General features: G+C 49.9%; 1 protein-coding gene across 3 annotated transcripts in view; it reads right to left on the bottom strand.

The window, feature by feature from the left end:
* Window positions 1–14,086: 14,086 nt before the first annotated feature.
* Window positions 14,087–23,676, bottom strand: part of AGO3 (Argonaute 3) — a 285,673-nt gene continuing 276,083 nt past the window's right edge. For all 3 annotated transcript variants that reach the window (XM_033380771.1, XM_033380772.1, XM_033380776.1), the window contains one exon: window positions 14,087–14,242. In XM_033380771.1, the coding sequence (XP_033236662.1) occupies window positions 14,156–14,242 (87 nt within the window). In that variant the 3' untranslated portion in view covers window positions 14,087–14,155. The remainder of the gene's footprint in view (window positions 14,243–23,676) is intronic.

Below are 23,676 nucleotides of genomic sequence, written 5' to 3'. Positions count from 1 at the left end.
GGTCTGCTAGGGTTATGGCGACTGTCTTTCCCGAACAGAAGTACAGCAGATTCTTTAAACTGATGCTGGTCAGGTTATTTCAACGACGTAATTTAAAATGTGTAACCAGCTTCCACTTTTCAAGAGATGTTATGGCTACATCTTCTTTAGAAACTGGTATTAGCAATGTAGATTTACTAATTTGAAAATTCCCTGGTTGAAAAAAATCTGTGCAATGTATTTTGCTTAACGAGAGTTTTTTATTCATGGAGGCTCCGTTTTACACTTACATTTGCGGATTAGTTTTTTAGTCAAAACATTTCGTTGTAAGGTGTTGTTGTTCTTGCCCTGTCCAGTTTTTTCCGAGACAAATTTGAGGTTGGGTTAAAATAAAATAATTTATAAAGACAGCAAAAGTTAAGAATAAATACCCTGATATAGGTGTCAAGTTTATGTTAATGCATCAATAAGTCATATATTTGTTTCATTTTGCAATTAATGTTCGTTTCGTTCTATAAAAAGCCGTTTACTTTTCATTTCGTCAACGAGAATGTTTTCGTTTTGAAAACGAATACTCCTTGCGGAATATGAAAACTGGAGCCCCAATTTATGTGGATTCAAAAGTAAATCGGGAAAGTTTTGTGTATGTGAAAAACCGAGCGTGGCTGATTGTTCCAATATGAAACAGTACTGTTGTCATTTATTTAAATTTTACCCAATTTAGAAGTGTATTAGCTTTTATGAACATTCGCTAGTAAGCACCATTCGGTCTCAGATTAGCTTTTTCTTCTTGTGACAAGTTGGTATCGTTATCTCCGTCGTCTTTTCTTTCATACGCGACTTTCTTATGCTCCTGTTCCTACTTAGTCTCACTATCGCTGATCACCGAGACAGATGGTTTTTTCTTCTTAGACGCAGTAGTTCCCTTTCTTTGTGCGCGGTGATACTCGTTGGGTACTATGTACTGCATCACCAACATTGTTCTCTGGCTGTTTTTCATCCAGTTTTGATCTAAAGAGGCGTAAGAGGGAGGTGCATAATTTTGAAAAAGACTTAATTCAGTATGATATCAGAAGAGTCTGGATGCAAATACATATATTGCTGTAGATCTTAATCTCTTAGATCTATGCGCCCATGAAGACGGGCGGACAGAACGACGGACGGAAGAACAGACAGGTGTGAAGGCACAAGCCTCCACAATAGAGACCACGACACCATCCCTTGAAGGGACCGCCCCGACGGGTGTTACCTAGTTTCATTATTATCTACTATTATCTTTATCTCATTATCCCATTATATTACTATTACTATTATTATTACAAGACAAAAATGAATCCTCAGTTCCTTAATTAAAATAAGAAATAGGCTAAGAAAACCAAAACAGGGGTTTTTTCTATTAGTAAGAGTACACGCAGCGAAGAGAGAACGCAACGAAGAGAACGACTATACACACACAAAAGAGAGAAGCACGCGACGGCCACGCAACGAAGAGACCGGCTATACACAGAGGAAAGAGAACGAAGCAGCAGAGAAGCCGCCGATCGGCCTTACGCCCACGCAACAGAGGAAAGAGAGCGAAGCAGCAGAGAAGCCGCCGATCGGCCTTAAGCCCACGCAGCAGAGGAAAGAGAGCGAAGCAGCAGAGAAGCCGCCGATCGGCCTTACGCCCACGCAGCCGAGGAAAGGGCCGACGGCGAAGCAGAGAATACACCGACGCAGCCGATCACCCACGCCGCCGAGGCCGACAGCCGAAGCTGCGCAGCCACGAAGCAGCAGAGAAGCTGGAAAAAGAAAAGCAGAGGCCTGGCACGGTCCAGCGCGGGCGAGACTCAGGAGTGATCTCCAAGGGCTGAACAAGACCGGTTGTGTGGCGGAAGAATAAGCCGCGACCGCGGTGTGTAAAAAGAAAAGAAGTTGTGAGCACGCGGTGTACGAAATAAGCCGACGTGACGAGGACCCGCCGCGGGATACCAGGACCCCAAAGGAGGGAAACAAGGGTGAGCCACCTCACGTATGTGAGCTCTGGGGGGGAACAGATCGGTGCAGTAGGCAGGCATAGACAGTTTTTACATATCCATGCACACATGTGGATTAATATAAGTTTTTTGGCGCTTATTTCCCCGCTGCAGGCGCGGGATTTTAAGTAGGGAAATGATCCAAAAATAATAAAGACACCAACCTCCACCCACCTGTCTCAGAACATTCGCCCGTAGGAGTCACTCACTCCCCCCACCCCCCTCTCTTCCCTTTTCCCGGGAGGCCCAGCGAAGTGGATGTGAGTCGTGGATCACGCGGCATTCACCAAGCTGGGTTTCTCCTCTCCTGTACCTTTTTCCCGGGAGGCCCAGCGAAGTGGATGTGAGTCGTGGATCACGCGGCATTCACCAAGCTGGGTTTCTCCTCTCCTGTACCTCTTCCCCCGGGGGACCCGGCGATGCTGGATGTGAGTCGTGGATTCACGCGGCATTCGCAAAGCTGGGTTCCCTCCCCTACACCCTCGCCCTGGGGACCTGGCGACGCAGATGTGAGTCGTGGATCATGCGGCATCTGCTAAGCTGGACTCCCCTCTCCCATACCCATCCGATCCCTGATCCAAACCTCTTCTCCCGCCATACATGACCCGCAACGCACGTCTCTGCAGCCCCCACGCACGGCTTCAACCACGCCCCGTGGCCGGGCCAGGCCCGACCGTCCCACAATCCACCCCACGGGCGCGCTTTCGCCACGAGCGGCTCTCCCCTTAGGTCCTCACACAACAAATTTTGCTGTGGGGAAGGACCGGGCCCTGGACAGACTGAGAAGCTGTACCTCGGCCTGAGAACTTCCTTACAGATGGCGCCCGAGCAGGGACCCACGAGGGGAGAGTCGGTGAGCATAGGGACAAGTGAAAAGTGAAAAGGGAACCAAGCAGCAGCCCACCATAAAAAGGCAAGACCCACAAAAGCAAAGACAGCAAACGATGCTTAGGACCCACGGATCAGGAAAAGCCGCCGGAGAAAGGTCAAATCAGTGATTAGCAACCCCAAAATCAGAGTCCCGGCGAGTAGCCAGCACCAATCTTTGATCCCTCGACTTATGTACAGCTGAGGCTGGTTTCTCTAATACCCCCCTAGCAAGGGCCGCCGGCACGTGTCCCAGACGCGCCGGCAAAAACCACGCGGAAAACCACGCAGCCAGCCACCTACGAGGCAGAAAGAGACGGGGAGAGACGCGAAAAACCACGCGGCCAGCCATCTACGCGACGGAAAGAGACGGGGAGAGACGCCGAAGACCCAGCACCGCGGGCCGGGGGAAAATGGCCGCGGACGGCGCCTAAAACTTTGGCACGCGCCGGCGACAAAGCAGCACCCGCGACAGAGTAGCCAAGCAGCAGCAGCGGCAGAGCGACGAAGCAGCAGCGACAGAGCAACGAGGCAGCGGCAGAGCAGAGAAGCAGCAGCGACAGAGCAACGAGGCAGCGGCAGAGCAGAGAAGCAGCAGCGACAGAGCAGCGAGGCAGCGGCAGAGCGGAAGATCAGCAGCGACAGAGCAGCGAGGCAGTGACAGAGCAGCGAGACAGTGACAAAGCAGCCAGGCAGTGACGGAGCAGCGAGACAGTGACCGAGCAGCCAAGTAGCGACGCAGCGGTAGAACAACGGAGCAGCGAGGGACAGCCGGCGAACGGAGAGGAGCAGCGACATGGCAGCGGAACCCTCGGCGACAAAGCCATGGCCGCGGCCAATATAAGGCGGAGCAGGAACACCAGTCAGGGAGTCATTACCGGGCAGTCACACAGTTACCACCGAGCAGTCAGACAGAACTTTTCCCCGTACCGCGCCACGGATCCTTCGACAGGATCATCCAACCCAGTGCTGTGTATCCTAGTACAGGATCACCGATCTAGGACCGTGCCGCGTGTCCTTCGACAGGATCATCCAACCCAGTGCTGTGTATCCTAGTACAGGATCACCGATCTAGGACCGTGCCGCGTGTCCTTCGACAGGATCACCCAACCCAGTGCTGTGTATCCTAGTACAGGATCACCGATCTAGTACCGTGCCGCGTGTCCTTCGAACAGGGTCCCTCACCCCAGTGCCGTGTATCCTAGTATAGGATCACCGATCCAGTACTGTGCCGCGTGTCCTTCGAACAAGACTCCCCACCCAGTGCCGTGTATCCTAGTACAGGAGCCCCAGACCGTGCCGATAAGGACTCGCACCGGTGCCACGATTAGTTTACCAGGATCAGGATGAACATCCGCTGGATAGCGTCCCGCAGGAAGGACGAGCTGCAGAGCCTAGCTAAGGAGTTTGGACTAGGAGAAACTGGAACTGTAGAGGACCTACGGAACCGGATCACCGCATTCATCGCACGCCCAGGGCACCCCGAAGCCGTGCAAGCAAGGCTGGACGAATTGGCCACGCACTTTGGGAACATCCCGAGCCCCAGGGACCACCGGAGTCCAGCCACGTCACCCGGGCCAGAGAGCCGGACGAAGATGGAAGACAGCAAGGAGGGACCAAAACTGCGATTAATCGTACCCGAACTGCCCAGCACGAGCCAAGGATCCACCCACGGATACCGCGAGTCAGCAACCGAGACGCCGGCCGCTCAGGACGAGCAACCACGGCGCAATGCCCAAGGACCACTCCAAGGAATCAGACCAGAGGCGGCCAGCAGGAACCACGAGCCAGGACCCATTACCACCGGACCAGTGGCCACGCCTAGCCACCAGACAACCAAGGACGGAGAACAGCCACGTCTTCCTCAGGGAAATTGGGTCTCACGCCCCGGAGGGGGTGAGATTTCATACTCGTTACTAGCGGACAAACTCCGGAAATGGGGAGTTACTTTCGATGGCCACGCGGACCCACTAGCGTTCATCGAAAGGCTCGAGGAGCGAGTGGAATCATACGGCGGGAGCCCAGAGCAGTTGCCGCGAGCCATCTCCGGTCTCCTTACAGGGAAGGCCGAAGGATGGTTCCGAACTTTTCAGATGCAGGGACAGAATTGGACAGACTTTCGGAAAGAATTCCTAGAATTCTTCCTGCCCCCCAGATACTTCCAGCGGCTGGAAGACACCATACGAAGTCGGGAACAGAAGCCCAAGGAACCCTTCCGGGATTACCTTATCGAGTTGCGTCTGATGATGCAGCGAGCCCAGTATACTCGGGAACAGGAACTCGAGCGGATCTACGAAAATCTCCGTCCGGAGTATCAAATGTACACGCGCAGACAAGATTTCCGATCACTCACAGAATTGACCCAGCTCGTCTCGGCCTACGAAACCGCGCGGGACCGAGACGCACTCCGTAGCATCGGGACCACGCAGAACCATCGAGCCGCCTATATCGGCAATGGAACCAACCCGCAACGAGGCAACCCACGCGAGACACCCGGGAAAACCGAGATCGCCAACCGAGGAATCGGCCAGGAGCAAGAGCAGGCGATCGATGTACATCGAGCCTGCCGGAACTGCGGGGAAAACGGCCATTTCAGTAGTGCGTGCACAAACCGACAGAAGCTGTTCTGTTGGGAATGTGGCCACCGAGGGGTCCGGACCATCAACTGCTGCCGGAAACCCGCGTCGGGAAACGGGTCGGGTCTCCGCCCAACTGGGACATGGACGGAGGCACGCACCCAGGAACAGGAGAAACCCACCCACTAAGCATGACCGGAGGATCGATCGCTGCCCTGGTGGACATCAATGGGAGAGCATTTGCGGCCACCCTCGACACTGGAGCCACACGATCCTTCATCAGTGAGGGGCTGGCGAAGGAGATAGGGACGACCGAGAACAGGCGAGAGGTGAGGACCAGGATCCGCCTGGCAGATGGAACCAGGAAGGAGATCAACCAAGCGATAGCAGTCACAGTGCGCCTGGATCAGCAAGAAACACAGGTATCTCTTCTTATACTCCCCACGGTATTAGACGACCTCATCTTGGGACTCGACTTCCTCTGTGGCATCCGCGCGAGGATCCACTGCGGACGGGCATATCTACAGCTGAAGTTGCAGCAGAAACCCGCCGGGACGATACCATCATGCACCGCCCAGCCACGCCCACGGTCTGTCACGTTTGCGGACTCCACTGCCATCCGAGACCAGCCGCAGACCAACACCCCACAGCCAACCACGAACCATCCACCCGCAGCGACAACAAAGCCCTACCAGACAAGATCAAGCAACAACCCCAGGACTACGCCACCACAACAGGACACGAAGAAAGCTACGACGGGACGAACTGCGACACCGATGGAACCAACCATAGCCAGTTCCCCAGCACGAACCCCGATACCAGCAGGACAACGCAGCAGGAAACCGAGGACTTTGGCAGAGACAGCTCCGGCTCCACTGGAGCAATCCAGGGCCAGCTCGTCGAACCAGGAGTCACCAACAGGACCCAGCAGGAAACCAAGGACTTTGGCAGAGACAGCTCCGGCTCCACTGGATCAATCCAGGGCCAGCTCGTCGAACCAGGAGTCACCAACAGGACACAGCAGGAAACTAAGGACTTTGGCAGAGACAGCTCCGGCTCCACTGGATCAATCCAGGGCCAGCTCGTCGAACCAGGAGTCATCAACAGGACACAGCAGGAAACAAAGGACTTTGGCAGAGACAACTCCGGCTCCACTGGATCAATCCAGGGCCAGCTCGTCGAACCAGGAGTCATCAACAGGACACAGCAGGAAACAAAGGACTTTGGCAGAGACAGCTGCGGCTCCGCTGGATCAATCCAGGGCCAGCTCGTCGAACCAGGAGTCATCAACAGGACACAACAGGAACCAAAGGACTTTGGCAGAGACAGCTCCGGCTCCACTGGATCAATCCAGGGCCAGCTCGTCGAACCAGGAGTCATCAACAGGACACAGCAGGAAACAAAGGACTTTGGCAGAGACAGCTGCGGCTCCGCTGGATCAATCCAGGGCCAGCTCGTCGAACCAGGAGTCATCAACAGGACACAGCAGGAAACAAAGGACTTTGGCAGAGACAGCTGCGGCTCCGCTGGATCAATTCAGGGCCAGCTCGTCGAACCAGGAGTCATCAACAGGACACAGCATGAAACAAAGGACTTTGGCAGAGACAGCTCCGGCTCCACTGGATCAATCCAGGGCCAGCTCGTCGAACCAGGAGTCATCAACCGGACACAGCAGGAACCAAAGGACTTTGGCAGAGACAGCTCCGGCTCCACTGGATCAATCCAGGACCAGCTCGTCGAACCAGGAGTCACCCACAGGACACAGCAGAAAGCAGAAAACTTCGGCAGAGATAGCTTTAGCGCCGCTGGACCAACTCAGGGCCAGCTCATCAAACCGGGAGTCACCACGTAGTAACCCAGCACGACAGACATCACGCAAGCCACGAACCCCGATACCACAGGACGAGATCACGGAAACCCCGACGACGGACTACCAACTGGAGCCATTAGCCGACACCGAGATAGCTCGGGAACGCAACCCGTTTCGCCCAGCCGACTCGGATGACTACAAGACCGCAGTCTTGGCCGCCATTACCGCTCTGGAACTGGAGGACCTATCGCCGTGGCAGCAAGACCCAGACCCCGAACCACCCCCCACGCCGTGGGCAGGCAAGTTTCTGGAGGCAGAACTGGCAAAATTCGACGGACTAGTTGGAGTCTCCCCCATCGCCGAACACACGATAACAATGCGAGACGACAGGCCCGTGAAGCAGCGCTATTTCCCGAAGAACCCGGCCATGCAGAAGATCATAAACGCGCAGGTGGACGAGCTGCTACGGGACGGAAGGATCGAGCCATCCCACAGTCCCCACAGCGCCCCAATCGTCTTGGTAGGAAAGAAGACCGGAGAAATGCGAATGTGCGTGGATTATCGCCAGCTAAATGCCCGCTCGGTGCCGGACGCATATCCGCTGCCACGGATTAACCACATTCTCGAGAGACTTCGCCACGCTCGCTACATCTCCACGCTGGACCTCAAAAACGGATACTGGCAGATCCCGGTGGCCGAGGGCAGCAGAGAGGCAACAGCATTTACCGTCCCCGGCAGAGGACTCTTCCAGTGGAAGGTCATGCCTTTCGGCCTGCACTCAGCCCAGCGACGTTCCAGCGGGCTTTGGACAGCGTCATCGGACCCACCATGGAGCCGTACGCGTTCGCGTACCTCGACGATATCATCGTCATCGGAGCCACGCTAGAAGAACATATCGACCACCTTCGCGAGGTTTTCAGGAGGCTGCGAGAGGCGAACCTCCGACTGAACAGAAACAAGTGTAGTTTCTTCAGGAAGAGTTTAGTCTACCTCGGCCATGTCATCAGTGAACAAGGCATCCACACGGACCCAAACAAGGTCAGCGCAGTCCAGAAACTAGCACCGCCCACCACACTGAAAGAACTGCGACGCTGCATCGGGATGGCATCCTGGTACCGACGCTTCGTCCCCAACTTCGCCACGGTGGTCCAACCCATGACCAACCTGCTCAAAAAGGATCAAAAGTGGGAGTGGACAGACGAACAACAGCAGGCATTCGAGACTCTCAAGGAAAGACTTACGCAAGCACCAGTCCTGGCATGCCCCGACTTCGCCGAGCGATTCGTACTCCAAACGGACGCCAGTTCGTATGGCCTCGGAGCAGTCTTGACACAACAGATCGACGGAGCAGAAAGAGTCATCGCCTACGCAAGCCGTCGACTACTCAAGGCAGAGGAAAACTACTCGGCCACCGAGAAGGAGTGCCTTGCTGTAGTCTGGGCAATCCGGAAGCTCCGATGCTTTCTGGAAGGATACCACTTCGATGTAATCACGGATCACCTCGCCTTGAAGTGGTTGAACTCCATCGATAATCCCACGGGACGCATCGCCCGCTGGGCCTTGGAGCTCCAGCAATATCGGTTTGACATCCACTACCGCCGAGGAAGCCAGAACGTCGTGGCTGACGCCCTCTCACGACAACCAGTAGAAACCCTGCAGCGAGTGGACGAAGACCGGGACCCTTGCCCCTGCCCCTGGCTGCAGAGGCTCCGCAAGCGGATCCAGGAACAGCCGGAAGGACGTCCGGAGTTCATCATCGAGAGCGACCAAATATACAAACGAGCCAGCAACAGAACCAGCGAAGAAGACCCTATCAAATGGAAACTATGTGTCCACAAGGACCACCGCCGACGCGTGCTAGAAGAGTGCCACGACCATCCGACAGCAGGACACCTCGGAATCAGGAAGACAGCGACACGAATAGCCCAGAGGTACTACTGGCCCGGACTGCACCGAGATATCGCCCGATATATCCAGCAGTGCACCAAGTGCCAGCAGTACATGGTGAGTCAAACCAAACCAGGAGGGAAGATGCACACCCGCCAAGCCCAGGAACCACTGGACATCGTCTGTGCCGACTTCATTGGACCATTGCCCCGATCCAAACACGGCAATACGATGTTGCTGGTGTTCTTCGACGCCTTCAGCAAGTGGGTGGAGTTGGTCCCACTCCGCAAGGCCACCACCGCACTACTGGAGACCGCTTTCCGGGAACGGATCCTAAGCCGCTTCGGAACACCACGGAAATTCGTATGCGACAACGGGACCCAATTCACGAGTCGCTCTTTCCGAAAGTTCTGCAAACTAGCAGGCATGGAACTGGAGTATACGGCGCCCTATACGCCACAACAAAACCCCACTGAACGAGCCAATAGGACGATCAAAACCATGATCGCCCAGTACATCGATGGAGACCAGCGGACATGGGACGAGCTGCTACCCGAACTTAGCCTAGCCATCAACAGCAGCACATCGGACACCACAGGCTTCAGCCCAGCATTCATCGTACTCGGCCGGGAACCTCGGTTGCCTGGAGCCTTGTACGAAGAGACGACCCCAGGACTAGGCGAAGTGACAGAGACCCCAACCGACAAGGCCAAGCGACTCAAGGAAATCTTCGCCATCGTACAAGAAAATACCCAGCAGGCATCACAGACGCAGAGCAGGACCTACAACCTACGTCGACGCGAATGGAGACCCACGATCGGGACGCTCGTGATGCTACGCCAACATCGCCTGTCCAAAGCGGCGGACAACTTCGCTGCCAAACTGGCTCCCAAATATGAGGGGCCTTACAAAGTGGTTAAATTTATTTCTCCCACCATAGCCCGACTCCAGAAGCATCCGGGAAGACAACGACGAACGGCCGGACTAGCCGACCTCAAGGCCTACCACGACAACACACTCACCAGCGAAGACAACGAAGACAACGATGACGACGACCCCAGCACCAGGAAAACCGCGAGTTCATGAGGGCCACTTATGGTGGTGCGCTGCCATAATGTCCTCGCCCCGCAAGGGGCAACCGCGTACACGCGCAGTAAGATAGCTTAACTCCCCTTAAGGGATTAGAGTAAGAAATAGCCAGAACTAGAGAATGCACCGATCAGGGAAACCCAGGGCACAGGGCACATCAGTGGCACAGGTCAGGTTCTAACCAAACAAGGTTTCTTCCCCCCACCAGAGCCGACATGGACAACCCAAGGACGAGCGACGCACAGCCTCTAGAGGCAGAGGATGACACGGAGGGGCATCCTAGGGGTGCGTCACCGCCCAGCTCAAGGCAACCACGGTCCACGACCAGCCAACCACCAACAAGACACCACGCCCCGGACCCGCAAGCAGAACCGGGCAACCCAACGCAGCATGGCCCATCGACAGGAGCCATACCACGCCCACCCAGGCCACCTAGGCCATCCCGACGTCGGACCCGCCCCGAAGGCCCACCATCGCCCCGGCGACCGACAACCACGACCTGGGCATGGCTCAACGACGTCGTCCGTCCGAGCACGTCACGAGACAATCCGTCGGGAATCATCACAGTGGAGGCGATGCGGTCATCGGATTCAGACGGGGAGGTCCGAGCAGGCCGGGCCCAACAGGAGCCACCAAGACGCCCACGACGCCGCAAGCATCCAGGCCAAGGAACAGGCACCGCCGTCACCCCACGCGCGACTCGAAGACGCGTCGAGCCAGGGCACGTCAGCCCGGACCCCAACTCCGAGGAACAGAGCAGCTCCCCAGTCGCGCACAAACTGCGGCTGCGGTCCCCACCAGCACCGCCCTATTACCTATACCGTATGGAAAACCCGCAGACCCCACGGCCGAACTACGACAGTAGCTCCGACGAAGGGTTCACCAGCCCGACGATGGAGGCCGACAAGCACTGGGAGTCGACCTGCCAGGCAAGCACCGATTAGGAGTTCCTGCACGACCGACGTGTCGGGAAAGCGGGTGGCCGCCCATGGGTCAAACACTCCGTCTGGGAACTAAACCGCCAACTGGAGGCCGAGCGGGCCGCGACGTGCCCATACTCAGATGTGAGCGAGGACGAAGATGGGCCGGCCAACTGCCCGAAGGACACTCCAGCCAACATCGCGGTGGACGTGGCCCCTTGGACCACCTGGAAGGACGCCAATAAGACCCTGCAGCTGCTGCTCGCCCATCCACGGCCCATCACTCCACCCAGGCCCGAGAGGGAGATCATCCCGGCGGCAGACGACGACACCGCAAGCGGCGAAGAGGTACCGCTCCTAGGAGAGGACGATACCACTCCGCTACGGATCCGCGACGACAGCCTGGGCGATGCGCTGCCCCGACGGCTCCGGAACCTCGGCCTTCAGGACGAAAACGAGCCACCCAGCCGCGTAACCGGCAATGAGCTGGCTCAACTACTCCAGGAACTCGGCCTACAGGACGGCCTCGTGTCCCCGATACCCCGGGATGACGGAGACGCGGAGGTGGCCTGGATCTTGGGAGGGCAGGCGAACCCAAACGGCCCGATCCCGGACACCAGCTGGGACGACGGGTGGCACGCCAGGCTACAGGAGTGGAACGCGCAGGAGGAGGCGACAGCCCCGGAAAGAAGGGTGAATCCCGACTGGCAACCGCTGGACCACGCACCAATAAAGTGGCTATCGCCAACTCCAACCGACCCCAACGCACCGAACCCGAAATCGACGAGCTGCGCGACCCGAGAGGCCGAAGAAGGAAACCCGAGCCACCCAAAGGAGGACAGCGACCTGTCCTTGGGATTGGCAGAAGCAGAAGCGGGCGGACTGCTCACGGCATTCGACGAGATGCCCGAGTTGAACGCGCTGCAGGAGGAGCAGGAGTGGCCCATCGCCCCAGTCGCCTGGCGGGTCAGCACGCCTGACCGTCGCATCCCGCAGAGCTTGCTGGAAGGCGCCAGCGCGCAGGTAAACGCGGCGCGTCACGGGCGCGGCCGGATCCGCAGCCTGGAATATCACAACGGCCAACGCTTCCGCGTATCCATCAGTGGAACCTTGGTGCGCATTTCACCGCGCCCCACCCCGAAGTAGGAAGGGAGTGTGAAGGCACAAGCCTCCACAATAGAGACCACGACACCATCCCTTGAAGGGACCGCCCCGACGGGTGTTACCTAGTTTCATTATTATCTACTATTATCTTTATCTCATTATCCCATTATATTACTATTACTATTATTATTACAAGACAAAAATGAATCCTCAGTTCCTTAATTAAAATAAGAAATAGGCTAAGAAAACCAAAACAGGGGTTTTTTCTATTAGTAAGAGTACACGCAGCGAAGAGAGAACGCAACGAAGAGAACGACTATACACACACAAAAGAGAGAAGCACGCGACGGCCACGCAACGAAGAGACCGGCTATACACAGAGGAAAGAGAACGAAGCAGCAGAGAAGCCGCCGATCGGCCTTACGCCCACGCAACAGAGGAAAGAGAGCGAAGCAGCAGAGAAGCCGCCGATCGGCCTTACGCCCACGCAGCAGAGGAAAGAGAGCGAAGCAGCAGAGAAGCCGCCGATCGGCCTTACGCCCACGCAGCCGAGGAAAGGGCCGACGGCGAAGCAGAGAATACACCGACGCAGCCGATCACCCACGCCGCCGAGGCCGACAGCCGAAGCTGCGCAGCCACGAAGCAGCAGAGAAGCTGGAAAAAGAAAAGCAGAGGCCTGGCACGGTCCAGCGCGGGCGAGACTCAGGAGTGATCTCCAAGGGCTGAACAAGACCGGTTGTGTGGCGGAAGAATAAGCCGCGACCGCGGTGTGTAAAAAGAAAAGAAGTTGTGAGCACGCGGTGTACGAAATAAGCCGACGTGACGAGGACCCGCCGCGGGATACCAGGACCCCAAAGGAGGGAAACAAGGGTGAGCCACCTCACGTATGTGAGCTCTGGGGGGGAACAGATCGGTGCAGTAGGCAGGCATAGACAGTTTTTACATATCCATGCACACATGTGGATTAATATAAGTTTTTTGGCGCTTATTTCCCCGCTGCAGGCGCGGGATTTTAAGTAGGGAAATGATCCAAAAATAATAAAGACACCAACCTCCACCCACCTGTCTCAGAACATTCGCCCGTAGGAGTCACTCACTCCCCCCACCCCCCTCTCTTCCCTTTTCCCGGGAGGCCCAGCGAAGTGGATGTGAGTCGTGGATCACGCGGCATTCACCAAGCTGGGTTTCTCCTCTCCTGTACCTTTTTCCCGGGAGGCCCAGCGAAGTGGATGTGAGTCGTGGATCACGCGGCATTCACCAAGCTGGGTTTCTCCTCTCCTGTACCTCTTCCCCCGGGGGACCCGGCGATGCTGGATGTGAGTCGTGGATTCACGCGGCATTCGCAAAGCTGGGTTCCCTCCCCTACACCCTCGCCCTGGGGACCTGGCGACGCAGATGTGAGTCGTGGATCATGCGGCATCTGCTAAGCTGGACTCCCCTCTCCCATACCCATCCGATCCCTGATCCAAACCTCTTCTCCCGCCATACATGACCCGCAACGCACGTCTCTGCAGCCCCCACGCACGGCTTCAACCACGCCCCGTGGCCGGGCCAGGCCCGACCGTCCCACAATCCACCCCACGGGCGCGCTTTCGCCACGAGCGGCTCTCCCCTTAGGTCCTCACACAACAAATTTTGCTGTGGGGAAGGACCGGGCCCTGGACAGACTGAGAAGCTGTACCTCGGCCTGAGAACTTCCTTACACAGGTATGACTATATTGACTCGGCTATTGATGCTGATCAAGAATATATACTTTGTTGTCAGAAACGCTTCCTGATGTATTACACACATCCTCTTTCATCAAAGCATTTCTAGTACCGGCTATAAAAAAAGTCAAATATATTTTATGATTTATTGTACGAAATGTCAGCCACATGACATAGTTTAAACAATTTTTTTTTTAACGTTTATAAATAAAACAGTTTCATCGATAAGGAATCTGCAACATTACGCTGAATACTTTGTCCAATTAGGTACGCCAACTTATGAGCATACTGAAAAAAATATATAAAATATATTAGCAATATATTATAAAGAAATGCTCGCTTCGGGGCCCGAAGATTGTGATTATTTTATTTATTTTATTATTGCATTAAGTTAATAGAAAAATCTATATTAGCATGGATATCATTAATGCTTTAGATTACATTAGATTTACATAAGAAGCGTCTTAGACAAATACATTTTAACAGTGATTACAAAGTTTTTATACCCGATACTCAAAATGAGTATTGGGGTATATTAGATTTGTGGTGAAAGTGGATGTGTGTAACGTCCAGACGGAATCGTTTCCGACCCCATAAAGTATATATATTCTTGATCAGCATCAATAGCCGAGTCGATTGAGCCATGTCTGTCTGTCCGTCCGTCCGTCCGTCCGTCTGTCCGTCTGTCCGTCCCCTTCAGCGCCTAATGCTCAAAGACTATAAGAGCTAGAGCAACGATGTTTTGGATCCAGACTTCTGTGATATGTCACTGCTCCAAAAATATTTCAAAACTTTGCCCCGCCCACTTCCGCCCCCACAAAGGGCGAAAATCTGTGGCATCCACAATTTCGACGATACGAGAAAACTAAAAACGCAGAATCGTAGAAGATGACTATATCTTCTAGAGTGCAAAATCTGAACCAGATCGTATAATTATTACAGCCAGAATCACGAAAACAATTTCACTCTTTCTCCCTCTGTCTCTCTCTAACACACAGGTTTCATGGTCGGTTTTGCCAATTGCAAAATATGAGTTCAAGGATCTCAGAACCTATAAGAGCCAGAGCAACCAAATTTGGTATCCACACTCCTGTGATATCGGACCTTGACCGTTTCATGTCCAAATTTCGTCACACCCCCTTCCGCCCCCGCAAAGGACGAAAATCTGAGGCAACCACAAATCTCAGAGACTATTAAGACTACTATTAAGAGACTATTCAGAGACTATTAAGACTACTAATTAACCAAATTTGGTACACACACTCCTTTAAGATGTCACTATAAAACGTATATCTCAGAATTTCGCCCCACCCCCATCCGCCCCCACAAAGGACGAAAATCTGTTGCATCCACAATATTGCAGATTTGAGAAAACTAAAAACGCAGAATCATAGATAATGACCATATCTATTAGATTGCTGAATCTGGATCAGATCAGATCATTTTTATAGCCAAAAGGAACAAATCAATTTGCAGTGGCTACGCAGCGCCCGACGTCACGCTCAGACTGATTTTCTGTCTCTCTCGCACGCACTCTTTGTCGTGTCGTTAAATATTAGCGGCGTCTGCCGGAGGAGAGCCATACTGACTTAGTATCGGGTATAACCGTAGAGTTGCGGTGTCCGCAGCAACTCACAACGTTCCCCCTCGTTTGTAGTTATATATATTTAAATAAATATATGGAAATGTAAACTATACATAGGATTTTTATATGCAAGCTCTGCAACACCAGCTTATCTCGTGATGCAAGCACCGTCTCTCTTGCTTAAGAAACAAAAAAATAACCTCAATGGAATGCGATTCATCGAAAATGTACGTGCGGAAAATATTATGTATAAAATGTCAATATAGCATGAGTATTTAAATTCTTTGTAGGTAACATTTTACCTTTTTATTAACAAATAAATGTTATTATCAAGCTGGCGTCCGTTTTTAATTTTGAACAAATTGTGCTCTTTTTTTTTAATTAATTCTAAAATTTGGTTCTGAAATAATTGGTCAGTGCAACAAAACTGCGTTTTCGTACTAACAGATTAGCCGCCGAAGCTCGATTCGGTTATCTATACAGTATTTTAAGCGCGCAATACACCAAATTAGGCGCTTAACAGCACTAAATCCCCCACCTAATCCCACCTAGTGCCAAAGATTTTCGATACCAAAAGAGGCTGACATTTAACATTATAACATTTAAAAATGTGTTTTCATCTTCCTGGAGAATATTAAAGAAAACAACATCAGACGTGTTATTATTTAAAATGTGTTTTAAAAAATGTGTTTTAAAAATGTGTTTTCATCTTCCTGGAGAATATTAAAGAAAACAACATCAGACGTGTTATTATATCACTCCGCCGAGCTATAAAAATATAGTGAAATCAATCAAAAATTATTTAGCGAAATGGAGCTCAGGTTATGCTTGTTGGACAGAATTTCGCTGCCGTTGCAAGGGAAGTTTCTTGTACCGAAAAGTAAAAACGCAACCATTCATATGTAAGGTTTATTTGTGACTAAAAAATGCTCTTCTCGCAGGCAGATAGATACCGAAAAAAGGGAAAACAAAAAGGGAGATAAGAGAACGACGTTTCGTTACGTCTCTCACTCGTACATATTCATATTTCTGTCAATGCATTGCTAGAGATGTTCATTCTTCAACACCCTTCCTCAATGCGTGCATGCTTACAAATTCCATTTAACTCAATTTAAACATAACAATTTTGTAAATTCGACATGCTTTTGGTCTTGGTCAAGATATCTGCAATCATATCTGTTGTACTAGCATATTTTAACTTAACTTGACCTTCTTCTACAATCTGTCGTACAAAGTGATATCTAATACCAATATGCTTGGTCCTTGAGTGATGAACTGGGTTCCTAGCCAGCTCTTGTGCGCTCAGATTATCGCCATATAAGGTAGTTGAGATAGCTTCATCTCCACAGCCAATTTCGATGATTAAGCGACGTAAGAATATGGACTCCTTACACGCAACCGACAGTGCCATGTATTCTGCCTCGGTGCTGCTAAGTGCCACGCTGCGTTGTTTCTTAGATCGCCAAGAAATTGGGCCACCTGCCAAAAAAAAACATAGCCCGTATACGACTTCCGGTTAGTTCGATCGCCGCCCCAATCCGCCTCCACATATCCAGTAAGTGGCTGGGGACACCCTTTGTAGTGTAGTTTGAAGTTCATCGTCGCTGCCAAGTACCTCAGAACGTGCTTCACAACAGCCAGATGCTCTGCGTGCAGATCTTTGTTCCTCTGGGCCAACTTTGCAACTGAATGCAAAATGTCCGGTCTGGTTGGATTGATACATGACAGGATCAACCTTTTGACACTGCTCATTAGTACAATCCACCTAGTAGCCTAGTAGCCACTGGTCTACATTTGTCCATGTCGTGAGCTTGCAATATTTCCTTGATGTATTGTGAGCGGCCTATGGTGATAGGCCCAAGCTCACCTTCACGGTGCACCTCCATGCTTAAAAATAGCTCTGGAACACCTTTGTCGATACATTCGAACGCGTTTGAAATAGCCGATTTGATACTGAGCATGTCCTCTTTGGACTGGCATACTATAAGTAAATCGTCAACATATACCAAGATTAACGATAAGTTACCTTTCCCTCTCTGCTGGTAGAGACACGGCTCGTTGTCACAGAAAACAAAACCCAGATTAGTCAGGATGCCATTCAGCTTCGAAATCCATTCCCTTCCTGACTGCTTCAATCCATATATTGCCTTTTTAAGCAGCATAGCCTTCGCTGGATAAGCTCGATCAATGTACCCTTGTGGTTGCTTCATGTACACCGTATCGCTCAGGTCACTGTTGAGGTATGCCGTACATACATCCATTTGGTTGACATATAATTTCAATTCTGCTGCTAGCGCAAGAATAAATCGCACGCTCTCCAGTCTGCAGAAAATGTTTGCGCATAGTTTATGCCGTACTGCTGGGTGCAACCTTTTGCCACCAGCCGCGCCTTGAAACGTTCGATTTGACCATCTTTGTCGCGTTTGTACTGTTGTACTCCTTTCTCGGACGGCCAGGTTTGCCGGTCCAAATCAGCCTTGGTCTGCCAGCTGATTCAACCTTTTCTGTTGCGCTCTCGTACCCATCAGTACCGCTGCTACTGGGATTCTCCCCGTCAACGCTTGCACCATCGCTGCTGTCGCCACCGCTGCTGTCAATGTCATCCGTATCGCCGCCAGACTGCATGCTAACTTCTGCCTTCGGAAGCTTGAATGTGACTGTATCCTTGTCGTCTTCGACCTCGTCAAAGAGAAAATCTCGCCTCTCAATCACCTGATGAGACACAGGGTCATACAGTCGATAGCCTTAGCCGCTACTGAATATCCAATCATACGATATTCTTTGCCTTTTGGTTGAAGTTTACTCTTCCTTGGACCCTTGTCCAAAGCTACTGCAACGGAGCCAAAAACTTTTAGATGACCAACAAAAGGTTTCTTACCAGTCCACGCTTCCATAGGCGTCATACTGGTCAGCGCCTTGGTCGGTGATCGATTCCGTACATACACAACTGCGTTGACTGCCTCAGCCCACAAGGATTCGCCTAATCCTGACTGGACCAGCATACATCTTTACATTTCCACCAGAGTGCGGTTTGCCCTCTCAGCAACGCCGTATTTGCGTGTACGCCACTGTCAGCTGCCTCTCGATCCCATTAGTTTTCAGAAATTCATCAAACGATTTGTTGACAAATTCACCGGCATTTTCGCTCCGGATACATTTGAGACTTTTTGCCGTGCAGGAAAAACACAAATATACGCCTTGATTTGTCATCGATGAAGTTTAGAAAATACTTTGATCCAGCAAGCGACTGTGTGCCAAAGGGCCCGCACACATCTGCATGAACTACATAGTTCAATATATCTTGAGTTCTACTGGTGGTTGCAACAGGAAATGGTTGCGCATGAATCTTGCTGACCATACGTGTTTTGCAATTCATATTCGCCGGGAAAACCATATTTTCAATGCCGTGCACCATTCGTTTGCTGATCAAATCTTTCATACTGCTGACGTTCAAGTGGCCGTACCGTTTATGCCACAGGGCACCATCAGCATTAACCGCCGCAAAACAGTTCTATTGTTTTCCTCGAAGCATATACAAGTTTCCAACTCTGTTCGCCTTTACAATGCATTCGCCATTTTGGATAACTTGTGCATATTCTTGTCCAAAAGTGACGAAACATTTATTCTGTACAGCGCTGCTCACCGAGAAATAATTTCCATTCATTTCGGGCATATAAAGAACATTCTTTAACAGCAGCGTGCATATCTCTGTCTTCAGCTCTACTTCCCCTTTTCTTTCAGTTTTTAGGAAACCGGAGTCAGCCAGACCAATCATTTCTGTGTGTTTCTCAAACTTTGTGAATAACTGTTTCCCACAACAGATGTAGCTTGTGGCACCACTATCCAAACACCACATACTCTTTTTCAAATTATCTGCGTCCAACGCATTTAATAGACTGCACTGCTTGTTCTCCACTCTTACTGCCCTTTCCATATTTGCGCTCTCCTTCTTACACTGAGCCTTCATATGCCCGCGCTCACCAAACTTGAAACATATCATTGTATTGTTTCTCTTCTTTTGCGCTCTGTGCGCGGCCGGCTTATGTACTGCGGTATATGCCTTTGCGTATTGTTTTTGATGTTCTGTGTTTCCCTTTCGTTCGCCTTCTTCCTTCAATTTTACGCATAGAACATCGAAAGTCGGCAGACTGTCGCGCGTCTCTAGGCGACAACGAAATTTTCGAATTGTTCTGGATGGCTTGACAACAAAACAATTGAGCGTAGTTCATCATTTAGCTCGATTCCTACTGACCCAAGGCCATCAAGAATATATGCCTTTGGTCCATGCGCTTGCTTAGCAATTTCTTGTACAGTTGTACCTTACGTACAGGTCCACTTGGTTGATGAACACTTTTTAATTTGTTCCATGCTTCGGACGACTTACTGCAATTTTCAATGTATTCCAACTGTGAAGTTTTCGCACTCAATGTGATCATGGCCAGCGTCTTTTCATCCTTGGCCTGCCAATTCACACCTTCGGGAACATTCGTTGGTAGCAGGTCACCAGATGCCACACTCCACAATTCAGCCTGCACCAACACAGACCGCATTTAAATACACCAGGAGTCATAATTTCCCTCCTCTAATTTGTCTATTTGATACATCCCGCTCATTGCTGATTATCGTTTAGTCTCTGAGACACACTGAGTTCGTAACTAAAACAATCACTTTACTTTTTAATTTACAAAATCCGAACCTGGGCCAATAACCTGTTGGTCAGAATTTCGCTGCCGTTGTTCTTGTACCAAAAAGTAAAAACGCAACCATTCATATGTAAGGTTTATTTGTGACTAAAAAAATGCTCTTCTCGCAGGCAGATAGATACCGAAAAAAGGGAAAACAAAAAGGGAGATAAGAGAACGTCGTTTCGTTACGTCTCTCACTCATACGTCTGTCTGTCAATACATGCGTGCATTGCTAGAGATGGTCATTCTTCAACAATGCTTGGATACTTGTGATAGTGTTGCCAATGAAAATTATCAAGTGCTATAGATAATAATAAAAACGAGGGGGAACGTTGTGAGTTGCTGCTGCGACCGCATCTCTACATTTATACCCGATACATAGTCAGTATGGCTACACTGCGTGGCTACTGCAAAATAATTTGTTTCTTTTGGCTATAAAAATGATCCGATCTGATACCAGCAATCTGGTACATATGGTCATTCTTTATGATTGTTCGTTTTTAGTTTTCTTTTATCTTCAATATTGTGGGTGCCACTGATTTTCGTCCTTTTGGGGGCACGGAAGGGGGCGGGGCGAATTTTTGAAATACATTTGTGCAGGTTTGATATCACAGGACTCATAGGGACGGACAAACAGCCTCAGGCTCAATAGACTCGACTATTGATGCTAATCAGGAATATATATACTTAATGGGGTCGGAAATGCTTCCTTCTGGACGTTACACACATCCATTTTCCCCACAAATCTATACTCATTTTGAGTTATAATAAATCAAATGAGCCAAAATCTTACTCGGAAGGAACAACAAGACGAACGTCAACTGTCGACACTCAGAAACAACGCTTACTTCTTTATACATACGTGCACCCGAGGTAACGTACTACCAACAACTGCAAGTGAATGCAGAGCATGCTCTCTCTCCGTTGGAAAAGCTTAATGGGTCGAGCGAGCTTTAATGCTTTCTACTAGTATCTAGCATTTGTGGTTTGAACGTGCATTTAAAATGCGAAGCCAAAACCGATGGTAACTCTCGTGGATAAGAAACTATCAGAGCACGTACATACGTGCCTAATTATTTAAATACTGTCAAATAAAAACGGACAGAATGTAAATTATTAGATAAAATGAAAATTTTAAAATAAACCATCAGCTAACCAATTTCTGTTTAAATTATATGCATGTGCCTTAAATCATAACATTATTTATGGGGCAGTGTCCACATGACATACATTTTCGCCAGATTCGTGTTCTGAATTTATAGACATGCGGTTGATCAAATTTTGTTTTTTCAAAAGGATCTAAGTTTTGCTGTTTTCATTGAGATCCACCAGTATGGCAATCGCCTCATTTTATGATATGGGGATGAATAGCTTAATATAAAACTGAATGATTAATGATTAAGAGTATTGTGCATGCAAATAAGTATAAAGAATTTATTCGCAGTGAAGTTTGTGCCAGTATGGAATTAGTTAGTTAGAAAGAAGAAGTTTCAGGCCGATCGTGCACCTTGTCATAGAGCGAGTGATTCTTTGACGTTTTTTTATCTTTAAAAATTCATCTATCTAGTTTAGACTATTTTTCAACGACAGATTAACAGATTAAAGGCGGAATTGGGCATTAAGACCTTAGATGAGCCAGGTAACAGCCCCGACCTCAATCTAAGAGGGAATTATGCCTGGCTCCACGCACAAGAACAATACTCCAATATCGGACAGCAGAAGAATTTACATTATTCTGATAATGAAGGGATGGAGGAAATGCACAGACTTACGATTAGAGTTAACAAACGAAAATAATTTTGTAGGATTTAAATCAATAAAATTTGTTTTCTTAAAGACTTTATGCGGAAAGTACCAGGGTACTCTCAGCACCACTAGATTGGACACACTCAAGAGAGACACACGACACACACACAGAGTTAGATGGTAATTGGTTGATATTGGGCTTGCTCTGAATAAAGTTGCTAGAGAAGCATCAATAACGAACATAAAGCTGTCTCTATTATCTTTAACAACTTTAATTTGGACAAGGGGACATCTGCTAGCCCATTGGTGAAATCATTGTGGAAATCGGGTAGCAACAGATTAGCGTCATCGCAATAAATTCTATTCCATGGATATTATTGAATGGGAATAACTCAGATGAGAAGTCCCTTTTGACTGCAATCAGATCCCCACCAGCAAAAGATGTTCGGTCCATTCTATAAATAATACTTTTGAATGAAAATTTAATGATCACTGATAGAACAGTTAAGCCAGATTTCAGTTATAGTGATGGCGTCGAAGTTAAAAGACTCAGTATTTGCCTAACAGACTGCGTACGTTCTGATAGTGAATAGAAAAAAATTTAAGTAGCAGGGTCAGTAATTTTAGCATTTTTATGCAGGTCCTCGTATGCTCAGGCGATCAATGGTTCAAGTTCAAGATTTAGATAGCAAAGAGTCAGGGAGGAGAATTTTTAAGGAGATATTTCGCTTGTATAAAAAGGTATATTTGGTCACACAAATGTCATTAAGCGAAGCGTTAAATTTAGAACAAAGATGTTTGATCCTTCGTTGTAGCGTCAGTTACGAGGGATGCTATTTATATTTCGGAAATTGGCAATACTAATGTCAATACTTAAAACCTGACAGCGCCATAATAAACTTTGTCATTTTTAGCACATATGTACGTACAACGTTTTTATGAACAATTGGTTTTTATACCCGATACTCAAAATGAGTATTGGGGTATATTAGATTTGTGGTGAAAGTGGATGTGTGTAACGTCCAGAAGGAATCGTTTCCGACCCCATAAAGTATATATATTCTTGATCAGCCGAGTCGATTGAGCCCTGTCTGTCTGTCCGTCCGTCCGTCTGTCCGTCCCCTTCAGCGCCTAATGCTCAAAGACAATAAGAGCTAGAGCAACGATGTTTTGGATCCAGACTTCTGTGATATGTCACTGCTACAAAAATATTTCAAAACTTTGCCCCGCCCCCTTCCGCCCCCACAAAGGGCGAAAATCTGTGGCATCCACAATTTTCAAGATATGATAAAACCAAAAACGCAGAATCGTAGAGAATGACGATATCTTTTAGACTGCAGAATCTGAATTGGATCGTATTATTATTATAGCCAGCATCAAGAAAACAATTTCATTTTTTCTCGCCCTGTCTCTCTCTAACACACACGTAGCATAGGCGGCTTTGCTTAGAGTAAAACATTAGCGCCTAGATCTCAGAGACTATAAAAGCTAGAGCAACCAAATTTGGTATCCACACTCCTAATATATCGGACCGAGACGAGTTTGTTTCAAAATTTCGCCACACCCCCTTCCGCCCCCGCAAAGGATGCAAATCTGGGGATATTCACAAATCTCAGAGACTATTAAAGCTAGAGTAACCAAATTTAGTATCCGCACTCCTGTTATAACGTTATACGTTAAACGTATATCTCAAAATTTCGCCCCAC

Source organism: Drosophila pseudoobscura, chromosome 4 (assembly GCF_009870125.1).
Source record: "Drosophila pseudoobscura strain MV-25-SWS-2005 chromosome 4, UCI_Dpse_MV25, whole genome shotgun sequence".
NCBI lineage: Eukaryota > Metazoa > Arthropoda > Insecta > Diptera > Drosophilidae > Drosophila > Drosophila pseudoobscura.
Note: the sequence above shows the minus strand (reverse complement) of the source record. Positions and strands in the feature narration are given on the sequence as shown.